This window comes from Antechinus flavipes, chromosome 1, assembly GCF_016432865.1.
Source record: "Antechinus flavipes isolate AdamAnt ecotype Samford, QLD, Australia chromosome 1, AdamAnt_v2, whole genome shotgun sequence".
NCBI lineage: Eukaryota > Metazoa > Chordata > Mammalia > Dasyuromorphia > Dasyuridae > Antechinus > Antechinus flavipes.
The window spans coordinates 702,840,247-702,866,523 of NC_067398.1; the positions used below are offsets into that span (position 1 = coordinate 702,840,247).

A 26,277-nucleotide genomic window follows, 5' to 3' on the forward strand; every position below is an offset into this window, starting at 1 on the left:
AAGGCCCAGTGAGCAGAACCAAACACAGGGGTGAGAGAGAGATATGCAGAGGCAAGACTGATGTCAAGAAAAGCTTCCTAATCATTAGAATTGTCCAAAATCAGACTGGATTGTCATTTAACTTTGTACTGGGATCTAATCGGAATGGAGGAGGCAGAAGGTTTTCCTTTACTGAAATTCATCCCACAAAGGCTGCATGACTATTTAGTGAGGATGGATTTTTAGGTCTGGTGCAGACAGGCCTCCCAGGTGCCTTTCCTTCTTTAAGAGTGTGTTTCTATAAAGAGATTTCCTCCCTAGGGAAGGGAATGAATTCTCTCCAGGCATTATTAAGTGGTATGCTGGGGGTTCTAACATAGCTCATTTAACTTAGCCAGAGGGTCAGGCAAGGAGGCCCTTACTTTCTAAGAATAACTTACTCAATTACTGTCTCTATGGAATAGGGCCATGGTTACTGAACATTTTTCACTAGGACTAAGTGAAAGGAGTTGAATTCTCACAGAAGCTCTGTCATTAACTACCTGGGTGATGCTGGGGAAATCATTTCCCTTCAGTGGGCCTCAGTTTCCACTTTTGTAAAATGAAGAGGTCAGATTAGGTTATCCCTTAGGTCCCATCTGAATCAAACATGTTGTGATTATATGGATCCACTCAGCAACATCTTCCTAAAATGTGGTGCCCAGAACTGAGCTCTGGGGACCTGATGAAGTCTGAGTTACATGATGGAATTAGTTGAGTGAAAGGTAAGATTGAACTTAGTTCATAGGCAAAAGGGGACCACTGACAATTCTTCATTAGAATTATTTCCCAAGGTCATTGTGAGGATCAAAAAAAAAATAAACCCAACATATAGTGCAAACAAAGCACTTTATAAATTCTAGGTATGATAATGATGAGGAGGAAGAGGAAGAAGAGGAGGAGGAGGAGGAGGAGGAGGAGGAGGAAAATGTAGGAAAAAACTCTAGCAGAAAGGGTTGAGGAGAGAGAGAGAGATAAAGAAGCTGGGAAGTCAGTTAGGAGAAGGTTTAAAAAAAACCCTGGTGAAAGGTAATAATGCTGTGTCCTTGGAAGATGGTACTATTGTTTGTCTTTTGTTTTTCAAGAGGATCGATGACATCATAAAGAGATGTCTTGACCCATGCATGAACTGGACTTAAGTGAGGCTGAGTTGCACAAAGTTGTCACCCTTGCTCTGCCTTCCAGACAAAAGTCAGGATGACTGCTGGTGGCCTGGGATGCAGTGGATGACTTGGGCATCTTTGACACCTTTGCAAACTCTAAGTGCTTTACAATGCCTGCTTCAGCTACTTTGTGGCTACAGGAACAAACCGTTCTCATCTTGCCATTCTGCCAGGGGAAGTCTTCGCATGCTTGGGTAGACACCCCTCGCCCCCACAATCCACTTTTGGGTCTGAGGTCTGTTTCAAAGAGGAAGAAATCCCTAGGCAGAAATCTTACAGGGAGACTTACCAAGGTGCTCTTGAGGTGAAGTGTGTCATTGAGAACCACATCTGTTTCCCAATTCTTGACTTTGAGAAAACGAGGACATTTAGTAGGACTGCCATTCTTGGTAGGTGACTGCCTTCCCGAGGTTGGAGGCTAGAAGGAAGGATAAAAGTGAAGCATCAGAGAATAGAATCTAAGAGCAAATAATGGAATTTTTTTTCTGGAATGGGGGCAACTAGATAGATATCCAACTCTACGTGGATAGAGTGATGGTTTTAAACTCAGGAAGATTCATCCTCCTGAATTTAAATCTGGCCTTAGATACTTACTATCTGTGTGACACTGGGTAAGTCACTTAATTCTGTTTGCCTCAGTTTCCTCATCTGTAAAATGAGTTGGGGAAACCATTCCAGTATCTTTGCCAAGAAAATGTCAAATGGGTTTGGAGAGCAATTTGGAGCTGTGCCCAAGGAGCTATAAATCTATGCATACCCTTTGACCCATCAGTGCCATTATTGGGTCTGTATCCCAAAGAAATCATAAAAGAAGATAAAGGACCCACATGTGCAAAAATGTTTATAGCAGCTTTTCTTGTGATAGCAAAGAATTGGAAAATGAGTAGACACCTATCAATTGAGGAACAGCTGAATAAGTTATGGTGTATGAACATAATGGAATATTATTGTTCTACAAAAAAATGATGAACACGCTGATTTTAGAAAGACCAGGAAAGATTTACACAAATTGATGCTGAGAAAAACCAAGCAGAACTAGGAATACAGTAACAGCAAGATTATGTGATGATCAAATATGATGGATTTGGTTCGTCTCAAAAGTTCAGCGATCCAACACAATCCTGATAAACTCTGGATAGAAAATGTCATCCAAATCTAGAAAGAGAACTACGGAGACTGAATGTAAATCAACACCTGTTATGTTCATGGTTTTTTTTTCCTTTTCTTCTGTTTTTTTTCCCTCTTGTAGTTTTTCCTTTTTGTTCTGATTTTTCTATTCCAACATGATTCATAAAGAAATGTTTTTAAATGGATGTGGCTCTCTTCAACAATGAGATGATTCAAACCAATTCCAATTGTTTAGTAATGAAGAGAGTCAGCTAAACCCAGAGAGAGAACTATGGGAAATGAGTGTGGATCACAACATAGCATTTCCACTCTTTCTGTTATTGTTTGGTTTTTTTGTCTGTTAGGTTTTTTTCATTCTTTATAGATCCATTTTTTTCTTATGAAGCCAGATAACTATATAAATATGTACACATATATTGGATTCAACATATAATTGAACATATTTAACATTTTTTGGACTACCTGCCATCTAGGGGAAGGGATGGGGGGAAAGAGGGGAAAAGTGGGAACAGAAGGATTTGCAAGGGTCAATATTGAAAAATTACCCATGCATATGTTTTATAAATATAAAGCTATAATAAAAAATAATTAGCAATAAAAAGAAATGTTTTTTAAAATGCATGTACATGTATGACCAGAAAAAAATAGAATAAAAATAAAAATTAAATTAAATTAAAAGACAGCTAAAAAAGAAAGAAATGCTAAATGGGGTCAGAGAGAGTCTGAAATGACTAAACAATAATTTTTTTTTCCTAGAATAGCAATGTGATATAATGGAAAGAACACATTCTGGAGTTAGGGTACCTGGATTAAATCTTGACTCTGTGTGATCTTGGACAAATCATTTAATTTCCCTGGATCTCAATTACTCCAACTGAAAAATGGTACTGGACTTTATAAACTGTGAATTTTCTCAGATGTTCTTCCCCTTTTCTATCCCATCCTTATAGAACTAGCAATGCCTATGTTCTAGCTCAATTATAAGACCACAAAGGAAACAGTTATTAAGTATCTGAAAATCCAAGTTGTGAAAATGTATATTAAAAAAACTAATTTGTGGATCCCGGGTTAAGAATTTATGTACCAGATCATTATGACTTCTTCCAATTTGAGATCCTGATCTGTTAGGCCCATAAGGAACAGATAAACCAGCCCCCAGGATACCCTGCCTCCATATCAACAAAGAGAATATGACTCTCATGCAGTTATCATTTGCTTTGTATTATACTTATGTGTATCCAAGACTCTACTTCTCCTATTAGACTAAAGGGTGCTTGAAGTCAGGAACCATGTCTTATTAAAGTCTTTATACTATCATGCCTTATCCCTACTGGGCATTGGATTAAACATTTATTTAATTGAATATGATAAGAATCAAAAGGTTAAGGTAAAATTTTGAGAAAATTCCTGTCAGTTCTAAATATGTGACTCCTAAAATTAAATTTAAAAAAACCAACCAAATTAAATATATGATATTACAGGTTGGTTCCATCATTCAGCATTGACCCTTATCAATCATGTGACCACGGGTACCTCCTTCACTTCTTTGAGCTGCTAAAATGATGGTCTTGAACTCAGTGGCTTCTGGGTTCTGGATCAGCTCTAAATATGTGAATCTTTTTCTACTTGCACAGAAGCTTCGCTCATTAATCCTTATCCCAACAATTTGGGCAAATTATTGAGGAACTAAGGAAATTTTTTCTTCTCTAAAAATGAAGGGAATCAGATTAGATCTAAGGTCCCTTCCAACTCTAGATCTAGTTTCCTATGAATTGTTCATAGGATGATGAAGCAAGAAGTTCTGGAATACAAAAGTGAAAATAAAATAGCATAATCCCTGCTTTCAAGGAGTTTTCAGTCTAGTACAGATGAGGAAGGGGTAAATTTTCATTTACACAAAGAGCTCACAACTCAAAGATTTTAGAAAGATGAAGAGAGCATGGGGAATTAGAGAAAGCCTCAGAGAGGAGGGGGATCCTGAGCTGGGATCTCAGATGATGAAAGAGCAGGAGGTCAAGAGATGAAGTCAAAGGTGGAGTGATGGTGGGGGTAGGATCTCTTTTAGACATGGATGGTTTAGGCAAAAGAGATTTCTATTTGGCTGGAGAGTATATAAAGGAGAGAAATTTTTTTTTGGAAAAGAGTCTGGAACTATATTGTTCCAAGTAGGATTTTGAATAAATGAATAAATGAAAAAGCATTTCAGAAGCACCTGTGAAGCATTGTGCTCAGCATTGGGCATACAAATACTGAAAGCAAAATAATCCCTTCTTTAAAGACATCCCATTCTAATAGGGGATTCAAGATATTTAACTTGAATATCAAACTAAATAATAAATGCTTCTCCCCAGTATATATTGGGGAACATCTGATGGCTGTTGAGGAAGATTATGACATAATCATTACTCTCTGTAAATGATGACCATCTTCTAGGCTTACTAAACAAGTATGCTAAACAAGTTGTGTGCTGATTTACTTCCCATAGCTGATTTGTTTTTTTCTAGTCCAAAGTTACGTTTCCAGGGATCCTCTTGGGCTAACAGATTATGGGATCTCCAGGTTCCCTTCTATAAGTCAGAAGCCATAATTCAGATAGAGACCAGTCTGAATTAGTAAGCACAAAATATTTTTTAGAGAAATGGAGTCACTTTTTTTTTTTTCCTGAAGCAAAATCAATGCCCATCAACAGAAGAATGATGAAATTAGTTGCGGTGCATGAATGAAATGGAATATAGCTGTACAGCAGGAGATGAAGATAAAGAATTCAGAGAAACATGGGAAGATTTATATTCATTTATGAAAAATGAAGTAGTCAGGGCCAGGAAAATAATAGGCACAATTCAACAACTTACATGGAAAGAAGAAACATAACAAAAATCCCCCAGGTGAATGTTGGGTAAAAATAATGATTAAGCTAGGCCCTAAAAAAGAGAGGAAAAATGTATCTTTTCCCATTCTTTGAAGAGGCACGGGACTACAAGCATTGAACATTGTATATGTATTGGTTAATTTTGAGAAATTACTGTTTTTCTTCTCTCTTTTAAAAAGATGGATAAAAATGTTTGTGGCAGCCCTGTTTGTAGTGGCTAGAAGCTGGAAAATGAAAGGATGTCCATCAATTGGAGAATGGTTGAGTAAATTGTGGTATATGAATGTTATGGAATATTATTGTTCTGTAAGGAATGACCAGCAGGATGAATACAGAGAGGACTGGCGAGACTTACATGAACTGATGCTGAGTGAAATGAGCAGAACTAGGAGATCATTATATACCTCAACAACGATACTGTTTGAAGATGTATTCTGATGGAAGTGGACCTCTTCGATAAAGAGAGCCTTAATTGATCAAAGATGGACAGAAGCAGCTACACCCAGAGAAAGAACACTGGAAATGAATATAAACTGCTTGCATTTATGCTTTTCCTCCCGGGTTATTTATACCTTCTGAATTCAATTCTCCCTGTGCAACAAGAAAACTGTTTGGTTCTGCACACATATATTATCTAGGATATACTGCAACCCATTCAACATGTAAAGGACTCTTGCCATCTGGGGGAAGGGGTGGAGGGAGGGAGGGGAAAAATCAGAACAGAAGTGAATGCAAGGGATAATGCTGTAAAAAATTACCCTGGCATGCGTTCTAGCAATAAAAAATTATTTAAAAATTAAAAAAAAATAAAAATAAAAATAAAAAAAAATAAAAAGATGGCTAAAACATATGGCTCTCTGGGGAAGAAGGGAAGCATATTTGAAAATAATGGTGATATAAAATTAAAATACAATAATTACTTATTTTTATTTTTATTTTAAATTAATATAGCCCATTTATTAATTAAACTACATTTATTAAATGCTTATTATGTTCAGAGCATCGTTTGAGACACTGGAAGAGATTTATTTTTTTGCACTGGATCTACAATTTCATTGTTATAAAGAACTCTCAGTGAGGAAACTCCCTTAACTCTGCAACTTGTAGGCAATTACCTAGGGTCTTTAGAGGTTAAATGTATTGCCTATAGTCATTTTCAGAGTATGTTTCAGAGGCCAGATTTAAGAGAGTGATATGGATGCACAGGGAACTCTTTAACCAACTTAGGTTTTAAATTTCCAGAAAATGGAAGCTTAGTCAACTAAAAGCTGATACTGGTGAATAAAATGATAAAATGATAAAAAAGGTTTTTAAAAAAAGATATATATATAATGGAGTGTCAGAGGAGAGATAGGACATTGAATTGTCTTTGGATGGAATGATGACAATGGATAGCAGAGAGAAACTAGAGATGCTTGATTTTCATTTTTGAACCTATATTCTCTGTCAAGAAGAATGACTTTTGCCCTGGAGGGACAGAAAAAAATGACTAAAGGGATTTGATAGCCAAGATAAATAAGGAAAGAGTTAGAGATCAACTAGCTGCTCCTGATGGATTCAAGTAGTCTGGCTTGAATGAAGTTCATCCTTGTGTACTGAAAGCATTTATAGACATAATTGCTGAGCCATTGTCAGTGAGAAGAAAAAGACTTTAGAAAGAGGAAGAGGTAACATGACACACTATTTGTAAAGTACTCATAGCATAAAGTAGGTACTTAATAAATGAAGGTTAAAATTGAGAAAAATAAATGTTATACTAATTTTCAAAAAAGAAAGGAAACACTCTTTAAACTATATATCAGGGAACTTGCCTTTGAATCCTCGGGAAATTCTAGCAAAGTTTATTAGAGATGGTTGGTGAATATGTAGAAAGGAAAGCATCATTATTGGCTCCATCAAGAATACTAGATCATGCCAGACTAACCTCATTTCCTTTTTTAATAGGCTTACTGAACTACTAGATAATGAGAATTCTGTGGATATAGGTCATCTAGATTTTAGCAAAGCTTTTGCCAAAGTATCTTATGTCATTTTTTTTTTTTTTGTGGAGAAGATGGAGAGTTGTGGAATATAGAATGGGCTTCTTTGAAGATCTTCAAGTGGAAGCTGGAGGACTTCTTGTCGGATATGTTAGAATGGGGAGTTTTTTCATGTTCAGGTTAGACTCGAGTGCTACTGAGATTCCTTCCAGCTCTTGGCTTTTATCATTTTGTCACTTGATCCCACATCTTCTGGATTTTGAGACAGGCTTTCTATCCTTCATGAGGTGATACTTGCAAATACGCTGGCACATAGCAGGTACCTAATGCTTCTTTCCTTGTCTTCCCTTTACATTTCTTATTAAATAAGAAACAGGATCAGAGAATTTCAGAAATGGAAATGACCGCAGAGACCACCTAATTTAATTCATGTCTGAGAAAGAACATTCACCAAATGTTTACCCAATTTCTATTGAAGATTATAGGATCAGAGACTTAGAACTAGAAGAGATCATGAATTCCTAAATACACATGCATACATGTATACAGGAATCTATAGCTATGGACATGTATGTATGCATGTATACACATACAAACATACATACGTTAAGTCTCTCCCATTAGAATATAAACTCTTAGGGCAGGGGTTGTTTTTGCTTTTATTTTGCATTCTCAGCACTTACCAGAGTCTGTCACACAATGCTTGAAATGTTTGTTGATTGATTAACTAATTGGAAAGGGATATTGAGTGTCATCTAGTCCAATTCTCTCCTTTTACAAAAGGAAACTGAGGCACAGTGATATGAAGGGTCTTGCTTAAATTCAGCCAGTTAACAAAATGGCAGAACTGAGGTTGAACCCCTATTTCCTGACTGAGTTTTAACTCAGGGATCTTATCTAGTGCAGCTCTAGCCCCTGATAGTCCATCATCATGAAATAGAAGGCTATAGTTCGGAAGAGTTATCCCTCCATGCTCCAGGGCACTTGGCTATTCTGGGAGGTCTATAGAGAAGACAGTCAGCCTTGGGTGGGTGAGCGTGGCAGGAGGCAGTCGTGTCGGATGGGGCCCTGTGGGTGGGCATCAGGAGCCATCGCTTTGCATGAAGCAAAGGGGTGGGCATCCTTCCAACTAGAGAGATAGCAGGCCTAATAAAAGAGGCCATCTGTTGAAGTTCCAGATGTGTATGGGGTGATCATTAAAGAGGCGAGTAATTGGCGACCAGAGGAAGAATGGTCTCCACCCATCAGCCCTCAGTCTCATGAGGTTGCACACTCGAAACCAGACATTAACGGGGCCTCTGGCAGGGCTGTTGTACTTCGGGCTTTGATGTTTTAATTAGGCAGCAGTGATATTAGGTGACTCAGGAGTGGGACAAATGGAGAGATTAATATAGCAGTCAGAAGCCTACATGGGGGCCATGCAAATGATTTGACAAGGGGGGCCTCTATAAGAGGGCAGATTAGAGACACTTAGGAAAATATTATGTGAACATTAGGCTGGAGTGGGCCAGGTGCCCTGTCTGACTGAGTCTTTCTGGATCTGCATCCAAAGTAGAAACAATAGGAGCCTTTCAGATGGACAATGACATTGTTTCTGGAGCTCAATGAGTAGCTATCAATGGTTGAGTGGATGAGATCTCTCCGAGTGATGTGTCTGAAAAAAAAAGCAGGGATGAAACCCTGACGGATTTTAAAAGCCTGGGCTACTTCAATTGTGGCAGTCCATTCTGAACAATTCCAACAAGCATTTATTACAGGCTTACTATGTACTAAGTACTGTGGCAGGCTCAAGAGAGACAAAAATGAAAAAGTCTCGGAACTGACAGGTTGCAGGGTCTCTGGGAAAAACAAGACAGTATTATAATTTTGAGAGGACTCAAAGAAGATGTTTATAAAATGTTTTGCAAACCTTAAATTGTATATAAATGTGATCTATCCACTCATAATTAATATATCCATTTTCTTCTCTCCCCATTCATCCATTCATTCATCCTTCTCATCAGCTATTTATCCCTTCATCTATTGATTCTTTCATCTATCCATCCACCTATCCATCTATATGAATATCTTATCTATTCTTTTATTTATCCATCCGCCCATGCACACATCCACCTATCTATCCATCTATATGTCCATCCCTTCATCTATCTATTTCTTTATTTATTTATCCATTCATCTACTCATCCTTCTCTTCAACTTTCTTTCTTCCTATCTATCTATTCCTTCATCTATCCATCCATCCATCTACCCATCCATCTATCCATCTATATATCTGTCTGTCAATCTATATATCTATCTGGTTTCTCAATATAATATCTGCTTTTCACTCTCTGAACCTTTGCTGTTTCTATTCCCCATTCCTGAAATATACCTTCCTTGTTTCTGCTTCTTTAGTGCTTCCTTCACAAACTATCTGCCTTTTACATGAGATCTTTCCTAATTTTCCTGCCCCAAGCCCCGGCAGCTAGTTGTCCTTCCTCCCAGAAATCACCTTGAGTTTATTGTGTGTATTAGATGAGCAGGACATGATAGAAAACAGAGTGTGGAAGAAGGGAGATAAATTTAAGTGCTATATCTAATATATACTGGTTCTTTGGCTATGGACAAATCATTTAGCTTAATGTTCTAGACAATTCTTGGAGACTATAAATGAGACAATGGTTATTTACATTGGTAGAGGAAATTGTCCCATAGGTGAGTGTATTATACCAAAGGAATTACACTATGTGTCCAAACCCTATTTTTTGTTTTCTCCAGTAGAAACTCAGGTCTATTGATCAAAGACAGTTTTGTTTGTGTTTTCATATTCCTAATGCTTAGGACAGTACTTGATATAAAGAAGGCACTTGCAAAAGACTCATTGATAGGCAGACAGGAACAAAAGGAGATAGGGAGATTGATAAGATAGATATATCGATCGATCAGTAGATTGATAGAAGTAAATAGGTGAACAGGTGATAGAAGACAGATGAGAGATTAGCTAAATAAATAAATATAGATGGATGGATGGATGGGCAGACAACTTGCTCATCTTTGATCACTTTGGTCATTTTAATTTTAATTAATTATTATTAATAATAAATTAATCATATTAATTTATTCATTAATCAAGAATTATCATTTTTGATACCAAATTAATAGGGTTCACAGACTCAGGGAAACTCAGAAGTCAATGACTCCAAACCATATCTGAGCAGAAGTCCCTTCTACAAAATTTCTTAAAAATGGTCATCTAGCATCAGATTTAAGGAAAATATTAAGAGGGAACCCATTATTTCCTCAGGCTGTCCATTCTGCTCTGGGACAGCGCTAATAATTAGAATGTTCTTCTATACATCAAGCCTTTATTTGCATTTCTCCACTTCTAACCATTGTTCTCAGTTCTGTCCTTTGAGGATAAAAGGACTAAGTCTCATTCTTCCATTTGACAGTTCATCAAGTAACTGACTTTAAGATATCTATTAGTGGTTCTCAAACTTTTGTTTTCAGTATCTTTATCCTATTAAAATGATTGAGGATCTCTCCAAAGCATTTTTGTTTATCTGGGTTATATTTATAGACATTTACCATATTGGAAATAAAAACTATTTTTGAATTTGTAGACCTTCTAAAAGGGTTTCAGAGACCCCCAGGATTCTCTAGACCATACTTTGAGAACCACTGTATTAGAGTATAAGAGCTTAAAGGGTCAGCTCTCCAGAGATCATCTATTCTACCTCTTAACAACCATTTCCTCCCATCCAACTTTAGGCTGAACACTTCTAGTGATGGGAAATATGTTCCCTTTCAAGACAGGTCACACAACTTTTGGATAGGTCTTCTCGTTAAGTTTACCGTGATGAAGTCCATATATTCTATTCTATGACTTCCATCCATTAGTCCCAGTTATGTCACTGGGAGCAAAGTCTTATCCCTCTGACAGATGATAGTCCTTTCAACTACTGGTAGATGTTGAATATTCTCTCTCTCTCTCTTTACCCTTGAGGCATCTTTTCTCTAGTCTAAACATCTCTAATTCCTTCGTGTTCTTTCTAATGTGATTTGCTCTTTTCAAAAAATCCCTAGGGAACCTGAAATAGGATATTCTTCTTCCCCTTCAGCCATATAGTGGAATACAACTTTATTTTGATGGAGCTGTCCCCTCATAAATTCTGGAATATTTGCCAATGCTCCTGCATGCTTATCCTGTGTCTCTCCTCCCCACTAAATCTGCCCCAGAAGTTATACCCTATATAAACAGAAGATCATTCAGGGGTTGCTTAGGAGTCTTGGTAACCAGCAGCTAATCTGGAAACAAGAAAACAAAGAGGAATACAGAGATGGCTTGGTCCCAACTTGCTGACCCAGTTATTCTAACAGTATAGATGCCTTAGGGTGTGGCTACCAGGTCAAAGAATTTCAAGCTGGCTGAGACCTAGTCTTACTTTCTTATTTTCTATATTGGGGAGATGAAGTCCAAATATGAAAAGTAACACACTTAGGGTGACCCAGTTAGTAAACAGCAGAACTGCACTGGCTATGAACCTTAGTTCTCTGACTCGAGAGCTCATGATTGTTTCAAAGCATTATTATTATTATTATTATTTTGATTAGAAGCCCAGAGGCTGAACTGGGAAGAAGCATTTGGAGGGCCCTAAATCCAAGGTCCATTGTGGCCGGCTGGCACCGACCTACATTGAATTAAAATGCTATTCAAATAAATAGTGAGAAAAATACATGGAAATGGCAAGAGGGCTGAACCTAAACACTGGTAGATATAAACACAACTTCCCGGCTACACCCTGGCTCTGATCTATTAGCACAATGTGGCTCATGAATTAAGTTTTCTGTGGGAGCACTGAAGGTTAATGTCAAGGGAGATGAAAAACATCACCAAAGGTTTAGGATATTTTTAGGCCAATGATATCAGAAAAGGAAGAAGATGATCTGGGTTCATTCATGAAAAGCCATTATCATGACTTTCATCAAGTGTCCACTTGAACCCTGAAAGCTTCCCAAAGAGCAGTGTGAAGTCTAATAGATTAGATGACCTCTAAGGTCCCTTTCTAGCTTAAAATTTATGATCCTATGAATCATTTGGCTTTTTTGTGTCTCATCTATAAATGAGGAGATTAGACTAAGTGGCTTCTGAGACACCTTTGAAGGAGATAATGGGAATTCTGTTACTTAAAATGGGTTGGACTACATGGCTATTGAGATAGTTCCAATTCTTGAATTCTGTGATTCTGTGAAATCGATGAACCTATGAATTTAATTCACCTCTCTCTGCCTCAGTTTCTCCTATAAAATGAAGGAATTAGATGAGAAGACCTATGTGCCGTCTAGCTCCAAATCGGAGACTTTCCATAGTTTGTCAAGTTAGAAATCTCAATTGATCCAAGGAAGATAATCAATAACTTTCAGTCCTGCCCCTCCCTACCAAGACTGTCATGCCATTCTCTGGGACAAGCCTTGACTATATGAGCCTCAGAATTCCCTTTTCTCTGAGTTATTAATCATGATGATCAGATTTGACTCTTTCATTTATAGGAGCATTGATTTAGAGCTCGGAAGGACCTTAAAGACCACTTAGTCCAACTCCTTCATTTTGCAGATGGGGAAACTGAGGCCCAGAGAAAAGAAGTGACTTTCCTACAAATGTTACAGATGATACATGGCAGAACCAGGATTCAAATCTAGGTCACCTGGTCCCTGTCTAATGACATTTCCATTGTAATATTTTTGCTTCCATATCCCCAGGTCACCCGAGGAAAAGAGTGTGAGAAAGAGAAGAAGGGTTCCCAAATGAGCCAATCTGGGATGAGAAGCTGTCCAGGGGATAAGCAGGATCAAGGGAAAGCCAGAATGACAGAATGGGGGGAGGTGGATAGAGCAGCTTAGATCTGGGGATTTGGGAAGCTCTCATATAAAAATTAATCTCAGAACACAGGATATTTCTAAAATGCTTAGGGAATAGTGTCAGAAGCTTAGGAAAGAGAGTAAGGGTTGTTTTGATCAAGGGACAGATTTTAAAGAAATCAATAGAGACCCTAGGATGTTATTTACTTTACCCAGTAAAAGTGGCTCAGATGAGAGAAAAATACATAAGTTCAGATAGTAACTATTCTAGCTCAATAAGAATTTCTCTCTATCTGTGTATCTGCCTATCTGCCTATTTCTTTCTCTTTCTCTCTGTTCTATCTCTGTCTCTGTCTCTGTCTCTCTGTCTCTGTCTCTGTCTCTGTCTCTCTGTCTCTCTCTCTCTCTGTCTCTCTGTGTCTCTCTATATCTCTCTCTGTGTGTCTCTTTCTCTATCTCTCTGTGTCTCTGTCTCTCTCTGTATCTCTCTTTCTCTATCTCTGTCTTTGTCTTCATCTTTCTGTCTGTTTGTCTATCTGTCTCTTTCTCCCCATGTCCACATATGTAACCTGGATAGAACAAAACCTACTAGAGGATAGATTTGTCATCTTATTATGTTTAAGTGGTTTGGTATGATGTACTGGAGTGACCACTGACCTTGGAGTCAGAAAACCTTGATCTGCATTCCCATGCTGCCTCTTTCAGGCTGGGAAATCTTAGAAAATTCTTTGAAAACCTCTTTGAAATTCACTTTCCTTCACTTATAAGATAGACATAATCATCACCTTCTTTTGATCTTCAGTTTCCTCATATGGAAAATTAGAATAATGTGTCCTCCAGTTCTAAATTTATAAAACTCTCTGTGACTCAGTTTCTTCAGAGGCAAAAGGAATAGGTTGGTCTGGATGTCTGCTAAAATCTTTCCCACCTCTAAATCTATGCTTCTGCAATTATGTGAAATATAAGACACAAAAGTCTTTGGAAACTACAAAATGCTACCTCAAAGTAAGGTAGAATTTTTTTTAGAGGCAGAAATCCTGAGTTCAAGGCCAGGCTCTGACACTAGCTTCCAAGAACAGTGATACTTTATATAAATCTTTGCTTTCTTACTTATAAAAAGGGCATAATAATTATTGTATCACCTAACATGGGTTTTATGTTGATGTAAAGTGATAAATGAGATCTTACTATTGTTAATTCTAAGTTCTAAATGAGAATATGAGATCTCATTATTATCAATATTTTGTTCTCATCATATGTATCTGTATCTATCTATTAGATAGATCTAATCTATCAATTTATCTATCCTGCCTGTCTATATGTCCTGTCGATATATCCATCCATTCACCCATCCATCTATCCATCTATCTATCCTGTCAATCTATCCATCTATCCATCTATCTATCTGTCTATCTGTCTGTCTGTCTAATTATTTATCTATCTAATTATCTATCTGTCTCTATCTTTCTATCTGTCTAATTATCTAATTATCTATCTGTCTATCTATCTATTTAATGTGATACTGATCTGAATGGGCCTGGGATAAGTTTCTATCTCAATGATTGTTTATTACTAATGATGATGATGTGAAGAAAAGATTGATTTTGATTGACTGAATTTTCCTCCACCTTTTAAAAAATATTAAAAACAGACCTATTTGGATTTCTGTTTCCTTTCTATCAGCAAAGATATTTCTGGTTAGCTGGTGATTCCTTATTTGGAGATGAACAATAATGTCCCTTTTACCCCATAGAGGAAGGAAAAGAGATAGTATATACAATTGACACCTACTGCCAACTTTTATCTTGGATTTGGACTCCCTGGAGTGGCTAAGATAATGTTAATTCCACCTGGAAATATGTTAATGGCTCTAAATAGATTGTGACATTTTGAAGCTGACACCACTCCATTATTTCCCTGAGGGAAGAGGAAATGCCATGCTTCTGATGAGGTGCTGTATATCATTGTGTGTGGGAGAGAGTTTAATATAATAGTTGCCCATTCCAACCTCCCTAAGCCTCATGGTCATATATGAAGGGCAGCGGTTGGCTGGTTCACTCCCCTGACATCTACCTCCCATTCCATTTCCCTGCTTAATTCCACCCCAGGCAGGGATTGATTCGAAGTCAATTATCATCAGAAAACAGATGCTGTCCAGGCAGTCACAGTTGTTTCCCCTTTCTTAGCTCCCATAGAGATGGGAGAAGCCTGCTGCAATGGGTTGACACCCATTGGAGAGAGTCATGTAATGACTCTAACCCAACCAGTACCAAGCCATAAAGTAAGTCTTTACTAGACTAATATTTGCCTTCTCCACTGGCATTTATCAATTTCAAATTTTCATCAGAGGCAGATAATGACCTAAGCTGAATTTTTTTTCCCAATGAGTGTGCATATGAAAATGCTACTATACTACAAAAGCAGGGATCATAGTAGTAGATCTCACTGGACTGGGAGCTGAGGATATCTGCATTCAACTCTAACTTCCAGATACCTATTTACTGTCTACAAGTGAATTGTTCAAGATCTCTGTCCTAAATTTATAAGGTTACAGATTGGAGTAATGGAAAAAGAGCCAACCTAAGACTTGGAATGACCTAGGTTTAAAGTTCTACCTCTAACACATACTATCTGACCTTGGGTAAGCCTCTCTAAGTGCTCCAGGAACCATCTAAAATCATAGAGAAGCTGGGAATGGGTTATTGTTAGAGAGAGCTTGTTCAAGGGGGAGTCAATTCCCTATACCAGTGAAACCATAGATCCAGTTCCAGTTCTTCAAAGTATTGTTGTTTAGTCAGCTAGATCAGACTCTTTATGATCCCATTAGGGGTTTTCTTGGCAAAAATACCAGAATAGTTTATCATTTCCTCATCTAGTGAATTTCAATTGTGGAAACTAAGGCAAACGGTAAAGTGACTTGTTCAGGATCACAGAGTTGGTAAGTATCTGAGGCCAGATTTGAACTCAGGAATGTTAATCAGGAGAAATACTCTATTCTGCACCACCTAGCTGCCCCAGTTCTTTAAATAATAATGATTATATCTGATATTTATATAAAACCCTAAGATTTGTAAAGTCTCTCTCCCTTCCTTTCTTTCCCTCCCTTCCTCTTTCCCTTCTTCCCTTTCCCTTCCTCCTTTCTCTCCCTTTCCCTCTTCTCTTCCCTCTCTCCTTCCCTCCTTTCTCTCCCTTCCTCCTTCCCTCCTTTCCCTCCCTCCTTCCCTCCTTTCTCTCCCTTCCTCCTTCCCTTCCCGCTTTCCTCCCTTCCTCCTTCCCTCCCTTCTTCTTTCCCTCCCTTCTTCTTCCCTTCTTCCCTTTCCCTCCCTCCTTTCTCTCCTTCCCTTCTTCCCTTCCCTCTCTCCTTCCCTCCCTTCCTCTCCCTTCTACTTTCCCTTCCGCTTTTCCTCCCTTCCTCCCTCCCTTCCTTTCTCTCTTCCTCCCTTCCTCTTTCCTTCCCTATCTTCCTTCTTCCCTCCCTTCCTTCCTTCCCCAAACCTGGTCATCGTGTCTCATCACTTATGGAACAAAGAATTCTGAGGCTTATATCATCTCACAACAACCATACAAGGTAAGATAGATTTTCCAGATATTATTTTTATGGAGGAGGAAACTGACACTGGGAGAGTTTAAATTATTTGTCTTAGGCTCCCTTAGCTAGTAAGAGGTGCCATAGTGCACAGAGCACTGAGCCTGGAAGGAGGAGGACTCATCATTCTGAGTTCAAATCTGGTCTCAGATACATTAGCCACGTGACCCTTAGCCATGTTTGTCTCAGTTTCCTCAACTATAAAATGAGCTGGAGAAGGAAATGGCAAATCGCTGTGATATCTTTGCCAAGAAAATCTCGTGTGGTCACAAATGAATGGAAGGACTCGGTTGCAACAACCATAGATAGAAAGGCTCTGGGACAAGATTTGGATGGATGCCTTTGTGACTCCAAACCTAGTGCTCTATCTGTGATCTCAGAAGTATCCAGTCCAACTTCCGACCTGAACTACAGTGCCCTCAACAGTATCTTTGACAAATAGTCATCCAGCTCCAAGTACGGTCAGCCCATCACTTCCTGAAGCATCCCATCTCACTTTTGGACAGCTGTTATTAGAATATTATTTTTCATGACGTCTAATTGAAAGCTAACTCTCTTCCACTTCCACCCACTGCAGAACAAGACTTATCCCTGTTTCATATGACAATTTTGAAAACACAGATCATGTTTTCCCTTTAGGTCCTCTTTTCTCTTCAGGCAATCTTCTTATGATCTGTGATTTCCTTGAGGTCACAGGTTATCTTTGTAGCCTCAGCTCAGCCTAGTGCTTGGCACATAGTAGTTACTTAATAAATGTTAAATCCTCGGTTAAGAACATCGTCATGTCCTCTCACCTCCCAAGTTACCTACCCTTGAATTTAATTCCAATTGGTCTACCTCTTTCCTAGACCCGAACAAGGTAGATTAAGGCTCAAAGGTAAGACTAGCCTAGAGATAGCATGAGTTAGCAGAAGAAGACAACTTAGAGTCAGAAAACTTGATTTTAAATCCCAGGTATGTTATTTGCTACCTTTGTGATTATGGCCACATTGCCTTATTTATCTTGGTCTCATTTACAGTATCTAAAAAATTAAAGAAGCTTAAACTAGATTTTCTCTAAGACCCTTCCAACTGATGACATAACCAGTTCTCAGTCCTTCATAATTTCCTGTTCTAAGGCTCCTCCCAGGTCTCCCATTGTTATGCTAAGGTCTGTTCCAATTCTGACATCCCCTGTTCTAAGGCTCCTCCCAGAACTGAAATTTCATCTCTTAAGCCATTCTAGCTCTGACATTTCCTGTTCAAAGACTTCTCCCAGTACTGATATCTTCTGTTCTAAGAGCCCAACCAGGTCTGACTAGAATGAAAAGCTGAAGAATCATAAGGCATGGAAACTCTGCAGTAAATACACATTTTCTTTTAGAAAAACTTCTGACTGGATGATATCCTCCAATGACCTAGACCTGAGGTACACCTCGAGCCAGCAGCTGGTTCTTAGTCTTTCAAGTGCTCTATTATTCTTTCATATAATATAATACTACATTTATTATCTAGTATTGTCTCTGGAAGCTTACAGCTTACATATATATGTATATATGAGAGATAAAGAGTTTTAGGGAAGGGATGAGCAGCTGGAGATTAGGGCGTGATTGAGAAAGGCTTTCTATAGCAGGTGGAACTCAAGCCAAGTTCTTGAAAGAGCCAAGGAATTCTAAAATTTTAAAGGAATCCCTCACAGAACCAGAAAGCAATGAGATTGTGTAATTGTGCAAAAGTGGAGTGGATTTGGATACAACATACATATTAGAAGAATGTGTGTGTGTGTGTGTGTGTGTGTGTGTGAATGTAACTCTAGTTATAAATTCAATTTGGTTTAATTCGACTGAGTTCCAGTTTAGTTTAATTTGACAAATAATTATCAAATTCTTATTTCATACAATGCACTTAATCCCTCCTAGTCAAGACTCTTACCTGTTCCTTTTCTGAATATGGGTTGTTCAAGACAACAGGCATGTTATTCTTGCCCCACAAATCATTGAAGACACGATCATTCTCCATTCCAAGTGGCAGAAGTTTGTGGGACTTTCCTTCCAAATCTCTGAAAATGAGAATATAGGGGGAGAGGGGATGGAAGGGGAGACATTAGTAAGTATTACTGGTTTATTGAGCTGTTTCAAGCTGGAGGTACTGAAAATGGATCTCTGTGGGGTTAGTTTTCATAGAATCCTAAAATTTGACAACTGAAAGTGATCCCAGTTTTTATCTAAATTCTAGCCCCACTCACATACAGAAAAGGAATTTTCACTAGAACATTTAACAAGTGTCCATCTAACCTCTGCCTGAAGTCTCCAAGGAGGAGAAACCCACTACCTCTCAAGACATCCCATTCTACTTGGGCACAGGTCTTATTGTTAGAAAGCTTTTCTTCTACTTCCATGGTCTTCAATCAATCAAATTGTGAACAAGCACTTATTAGGCACCTGTTTGTGCCAGGGACTGTATTAGGTGCTAAGGACACACAAATAAAATTCTCTCCTCACATAGACTTTACATTTTATTGAACATATTAAAATATGTATTTAATAAATCAATAAACATTTATTAAATAGTTGACAATGAGCCAGGCACAAGGCTACATGTTGGGTATACAATAACAAAGAATGAAGCAGTCTTTCCTCAAGAATTTCCATTGTCAAAAAAGTGACATATACTATATATGTACTGTATGTGCATGTATACATTCATATCTGTATATATATATATGTGTTAATACACACACACATATATATACACATACACTCATATATATATGAGAGAGACAAATGGTAACTGTTTGGGGGAAGGGATGAGCAGCTGAAGATTAGAACATGATCAAGAAAGGTTTTCTATAAAAGGTGGAACTCAAATCAAGTCTTGAAAGAATCAAGGAATTCTAAGAAACTCTTCACAAAAACGAGAAAGCAATGAGATCGTATGTTGTGCAAAATAATTTTAGATCATTTGTCATCAGGAGAATGGGTTCAAGTCCCAGTTCTCACTAGCTATGTGATTACGGATAAATCATCTCTATGAGCCTCATTTTCTTTGTCCACAAAATAAGAATAATAATGCTTATGCTTGCTTCCTTGAAGGATCTGTAAATCTACAACTGGTACTGACATGTGAGTTTTCTCTGAGAGTCTGCTCTGAGAGCAGACTGCACATAAAGGACCATCGATAAAAGGAATTAAAGAAATTTAATTGTTAGAGGAAAAGAACTAGGGAAAGGAAGTTAATTTGGTGTTATTTTATTTAGTATAAGATCAAAAGATCTTTTTAGATGCAGAAGGGATCTTAGACATCATCTAGTCTAAAGAAACTGAGAACCTGAGAGGTTAAACATTTTGCCCAAGTCACACAGGAAGAAAGTGATAGAGCTGGGATTTGAACTCAAGTCCTCTCTTCCATTTAACGTTCTTTTACAACACTACATACCTCAAGACTAAATTTTCCTTTTTCTGATTAAAGCTTTTTTATTTTCAAAAAATATGAATGGATAATTTTTTTTAACATTAACCCTTGCAAAAGCTTGTGTTTCAGTTTTCCTTCCCTTTCCTCCTACTCCCTCTCCTAGATAGCAAGTAATCCAATAAAGGTTAAACATGGTAAAAATATATGTTAGATCCAATATATGAATACATACTTATACAATGATCTTGCTGCACAAGAAAAATCATATCAAAAAGGAAAAAAATGAAAAAAAATGCAAGCAAACAACAAAAAAAAGAGTGAAAATGCTATGCTGTGATCCACACTCAGTTCCCACAGTCCTCTCTCTGTGGGTGAAGATGGCTCTGTTCATCATAAGATCATTGAAAGTGATCCGAATCATCTCATTGTTGAAAAGAGCCACATAAGACTCAATTTTTATCCCACATGGACTTAGAAACATCAAATTGGAAGGACTCTTTTAGATCTATTTTCTGCCCCTCTTCATTTGACATGTAATGAGGCTTTGGTTTTGTCCATACCAAGATCAATTAATATGGAGGCACCCATGTGGGAAACACTAGGAATTTGCTTCTTAGAGAAGGTGTTCTGTATTCTCCTACCAGGTAGATGAGGATAGTATCTTTCTATTGGCTGCATGGTCAAAATTGGCTATGTCTTTAAAACTGCCACACTGGGACAGTTTCTCTTCAGTGCCATGAGGAAATGTGTGAAGGTCTCATTTACCCAGAATATGAGCATCAAACTATTCTGGGTAAAGGTAAGGATTACCCCTTCTTCTTTCTCCCCATAAGTGCCATGGCCCTGAGAAATGGGTTTGGGGTATCTAAGTACAGGCAATAGAATCTTTGGATCTAGAAGTATATCCTCAATGACCTTGGAGACAGGATTCCAGACTGAATGTTGCTGCCATTGTTAACAAGCCCATAGAATCCAGGATGCTTAGGTACAAGCCTGGGTGGGGTATAGAGCTTTGGACTTGGAACTTTGTGGGACCGTGCTATATAGGAACTGGCCTAATCTATGAACTTGATATTTTTCCCCTCTCCAGGAACAGAGGGGGGCACCAAGGTAAAGTATTCTTCTACCCAAGTGTTAATGGGGAGTTATGGTTACATTTTTTTTCTTGGCTATCTCTGAAGTAACTATTCCTTTGTAAAAGTTAATCTGATTGTTACTAGTTAACAAGTGGTTAAATGGAATTGGGATTTAGGAAAGCCTTAAAACTGGAGGAACACTAAATTTATTTAATGAGATGATGCCAAGAAAAAAAACTGGCATAAAGGTGATATACCATTTCCCGGATCCTATCAAATAAAAATCAATCTCTGAGGTTCATGAAGAATAAAACCTGTAAAAATGGGGTCTGAGTATTGATCTACTATGATGAGGTCATAATGAAGGTACCAAGTTTCCTTGAAGGACATGAGATACTTGAAGTGGCAATGAGAGTAGGGAACAAGATGCTGGGGATATACTCAGTGAGAGGCTGCATGCACCTGAGGCAGTTGAGCCAGTGGCAGAGAGACTAGATTACTCCCCAAGTCCTCTTACAAGTATAGGAAAACCCTGGGAGAGGGGTGAAATGGAACCCACTTGACTCTTTGAGTCATAGGGGCCAGGGTAATCACTGTTATATATGAAGGATGAAATGGCTTGCCCAGTGTTCCACAGACTCCATTGTACTATAATTTGTCTCGTATGACTATATGATTTTGGCCTCCCTAATCCTGATGAACTTCTTGCTTTTGGCAGTCCCTTGAAGTCCACTTTGGTTAAATAATTTCCTACCAATTTTAAGGTGATTGAGGAAGGAAATAAGTCACATGGGTCAAGGCAATGAATCACCTAAACTTCAGTTGAAGCTACAAATGATTGTAAGGTAAACAAGAGTTATAGCCTAAAAACAACAGAGATACTGATAGTAGTATGCCAAGTACAAGATGTAGAAAGACTGATATGAGGGGGAAAGGTTTGTTTTGCTTAGCCAGTGGTGGGTGGAATCTTGGGAGCAGAGTGATTTAGAGAGCTCAGAGTGAAGAGAATTCTCAGGATCTCCCTTGGAGAGATAAACACCAGGAGCTTGGCTCTCCCACATAAAACTCCAGGAGACAGGGGATGGTTTGGGGAGGAATGTAATGGATGAAATCCAGATCCAACAGGACTCCATGGAACTGTCTGAATCCTCTCATTGTGCAAAAACTGAAACAAGTGCAACATTACTTGAGGCTTGGAAACCTTTGAATTTGTCAGGACAGATTTAATTTTAGTAAGGGGCAGAGTGGAAAGGCTCGTGTATTGAGGATAATTAAAATCAAATTCTGGATAAGCAAATCTCTGGACCTTTCAAGGCTTCAGTTTCCCAATCTCTAAAATGAGAATGTTATAATAGATGACCTCTAAGGTCTCTTTTAGTTCTCTATAATCTTAAATTTGTAAAATAATCTCTTAGGTTCATTAGGAGACATGTAATTAAAATCATTGTTAAGAACATTGATCTTGAACTCAGAACATGGAAATTGGAAACACCATTGGCACTTACTAGTGCTGTGACCCTAGTAAAGTACTTAAGATCCCTGTGCCTCAGTTTTCTCATATGTAGAATGGGGCTAGCAATACTTTTAAGATATTCATATATGATGTTGTAAAAAATTACCCTGGCTGGATTCTGTCAATACAAAGTTATTATTAAATAAAATAAAATTTAAATTTAAAAAAAAAGATATTCATATATGTACACACATATATATGTGTATATACCTATACCTACATATCCATACCTATATGTATATCTGTGTTGATGTCTGTCCATATCCATGTCCATATTTATATTTATATTATATAATATATATGTATATATCTACATCCACATCCATCTCTCTGTCTTGTAAATATTTGGCTAATGGGAATTGATATGCAAGGTAAATAAGGAGATAGTAGTAAAAGAATAGCTGACATCCCCTGATAAATTCAAATCATCTGATCCAGTTATGTTATACTCGAAGGCACCAAAACAACGGGCAGATGAAACTAATGAACCACTATGTGTGTCTCTGTTGAACAAGAATAGTGCTGCAGGATTGGAGAAGGGTCAATGTCCTGATTTTTCAAAACAGAGAAGAGAATAGAAGCTGAAAAGTTTACTTTAGTATGCTTGATTTTGATCCCTGACAGCATTCTGGAAAGAATTACAAAAGGGATGGTTTAGGGAACAGCTAGAAAAGGAAGCCATGATCACAGAGAGTCAATATTGTGTTCTAAACTAACCTTATTTTGCTTTTTTGAGCAAGTTACTCTACTTATCAGAAGATTTTAGCAAAGCATTTGATAAAACATCCCCTGTCTCCTGGAGTTTTTTGTGGGAGAGCCAAGCTCTTGGTGGTTATCTCTCTAGGGGAGATCCTGAGAATTCTCTCCACTCTGAGCTCTGTAACCCTACACAGTTTTGGAATTGATTGAATGGTCAGATCCATAGTGTAATCATTAAAGGTTCAGGGTCAATATGGCAGGATGATTCCAGTGGAGTCTTCCAGAGATCTGTACTTGGCCATGTATGACTGCTGAACATTTTTATGATTGACTTAGATGAAGTCATCAATGGTCATGCTTGTCAAATGTATAGATGATATGAAGTTGAGTATTAGAACTAATACATGGGATGATGAGGTTAGGATACAAAAAGATCTTGACAAGGATAAAACTTTAAGACAAGCAGAATCTGATGAAATTTAATGAGGCAATTGGGGTTAAGTGATTTTTATAAAACAAGGAATTTTTATTTAAAAAAATGAAAAAGAGGATAGCTAGGTGGTTCAGCGGGTAGAGCCCTGAAGTCAGGGGGACCTGAGTTCAAATCTGGTCTTAGGCACTTAACTCCTCCTATCTGTGAGACCCTGGGCACATCACTTTACCCCAATTGCCTCAGCCAAAAAAAAAAAAAACAAAGAAAGAATCTAGCACAGGAGATATGAAACAAGGAACAACTCCCCATAGTATTTGCCCTCAAGGAGTTCACCTTTGAATTGGGGATCAAAGATTGAATTGAACAGGAACCCTCAAGGCCACTGAGTCCAAACTCCTCATTTAACAGCTGAAGATGCTGAGACAAGACGGGTTAAATGAAATGGTCAAGGTCACAGAGGTAGGAATCACTAAGAATATGTTGTAAAGAGATGGATTTAGGTTTGCTATAAGACACAGCTTCCTAGCAATGAACAATTGAAATGGACTGATTAAGACCCATGTTATACCTGGTCCTGTCTTTTCATTTCATACCCATGTCTCTGAACAAAAATTAAAATGGAGTTGCTCCATTAGATTGTGGGCTTTCCCATTATTTGTGAACTGCTTAAAATAATGAGCATCTTTTGGCTTTCTTTTTAACCTCAGAGTTTAGGACAGTTTAGGCAATTTATTATTGTTGTTATTGTTGTTGTTGTTGTTGTTAAGTTGTTCAGTTATGTTACTCTCCATGGCCCTCTGGACCATATATCTCTAATGCTGTTCTATGAGGTTTTCTTGGTAAAGATATTGGAGAAGTTTTCATTTTCTTCTCCATTGGATTAAGACAAATGGTTGCTCAGGGTCACATAGCTATTTGAACTCAGGTCTTCCTGACTTAAAACCCAGCCCTTTATACACTGAGCCACCTAGCTGCCTCTTCCTGGCACATGGTAGATGATTAATAAATGCTTTCTTGACTGACAATTACATCCAGCTACTCAATGAAGCATACAAGAATACTATAGAATTGATAGGTCACAAAAATACTCTACCTTTCATTCCATGACTTTGCACTAGCCATTCCCAATCCTTGGAATATTCTCTGCCTCATCTCTGTCTCTTAGGATCCCTGGCTTCCTTCAAGACCCAGCTGAAAAGTCATTTCCTGCAGGAAGTTATTCCTATTTCTCTCAGGAATTGCTGAATTCAAATCTGACCTCAGATATTTAATAATTGTGTGATTCTCAGCAAGTCAAATCTTATCCCTTGGATATATTTAGTTATATAAATATTATTTTTGATCATCCCCTCTCTACATAAGTACCTAATCTGCTTGTTGACTGATTCTAAGAGTTCGAAGAGATTCCATTGATCATCTAACCCAGTGATTCCCCAATTTTTTTCCATGAACCCCTTTCAACAATAAAAAGTTGTGTTATGAAATTCCAGGGTGATTTACTACACCATTCAAAACATTCTGCAATTATTTACTGCTTAAAATTTATGAAGGACTTTTAAACAAGGACCCCTTGGATCATCAGTGCTGATTCCAAGAAGTTTGAGAACCTCTAAATGGGAACCACTGATCTAATCTGATCAATATTGAAAAACTAATTCCTTATACAATGTCTCTGACAGAGGGTTAGCCACCCTTAGGGTGATGATCTCCAGTGAGGTGCAATCCACTGCCTTTGGAAGCAGTCTGTTCTATGGAGACTATTACCAATTGCTGCCATTTTTTCCCTTTACATTAAGCAAGGGTAACAAATACTTCATGGAATCAAGCAGAAAAAAAATCTAAGAGATATTGTAGTTCAAGGTGTTCAGAATATAAAAGGGGAAAAACAGAAAAATCATGTGAGCTGGCTAACAAGCACACTCACAGATCTGTACAATATTCTTCCTTTTGCAAAGTCTTGTTCCTCTCAAAACCTCCATTTTAAGCAAAGTGTTTAGGGCAGTCATGACTTCGTTCCTCTCAGAACTTCTATTTTAAGAAAAGTGTCTAGGACAATCGTGATTTTGTTCTTCTCCAATTCTGACCCTATAAGCTTTCTCTTGAATCTGAGGTAATTTCCTCCTCAACCCACTATTCATCTGTTTTTATATTATCATCCTCCATTAGAATATAAGCTCCTTGAGGATGTTATTATTCGGTTATTTTAGTCATGTAGAACTCTTGGTGATCCCATTTGGGGTTTTCTTGGCAAAGATATTGAAGTGGTTTGCCATTTTCTTCTCCAGATGAGAAACTGAGGCAAATAAATTTGACTTGCTGACAATCACATAGTTATTAAATATCTGAGGTCAGAGTTTTTCTGACTCTAGATTCTAACCCTAAATATACATGCTGTCCATTGTACCACTTAGCTGCCCTCTCTAAGGGTAGGGATTTTCTCCCCTTCTACATGTATTTACATTCTTAGAGCTAAGCACAAAACATGGTCTTTAGTAAGTGCTTAATAAATGCTTGTTAACAGCTGAATTGCCCTGTTATGGCCCAAAGTTAAAATTCTTTCCATTTTGTAAGATCATAAAAACAAG

General features: G+C 37.8%; 1 protein-coding gene across 1 annotated transcript in view; it reads right to left on the reverse strand.

Annotated features, from left to right (window-relative positions):
• Positions 1–26,277, reverse strand: part of NOS1 (nitric oxide synthase 1) — a 149,135-nt gene that overhangs the window by 72,510 nt on the left and 50,348 nt on the right. The window contains exons 3-4 of the mRNA XM_051972873.1: positions 18,493–18,619; positions 1,471–1,599 (exon numbers count right to left, since the gene is read on the reverse strand). Coding sequence (XP_051828833.1) covers positions 1,471–1,599; positions 18,493–18,619 — 256 coding nt within the window. The remainder of the gene's footprint in view (positions 1–1,470; positions 1,600–18,492; positions 18,620–26,277) is intronic.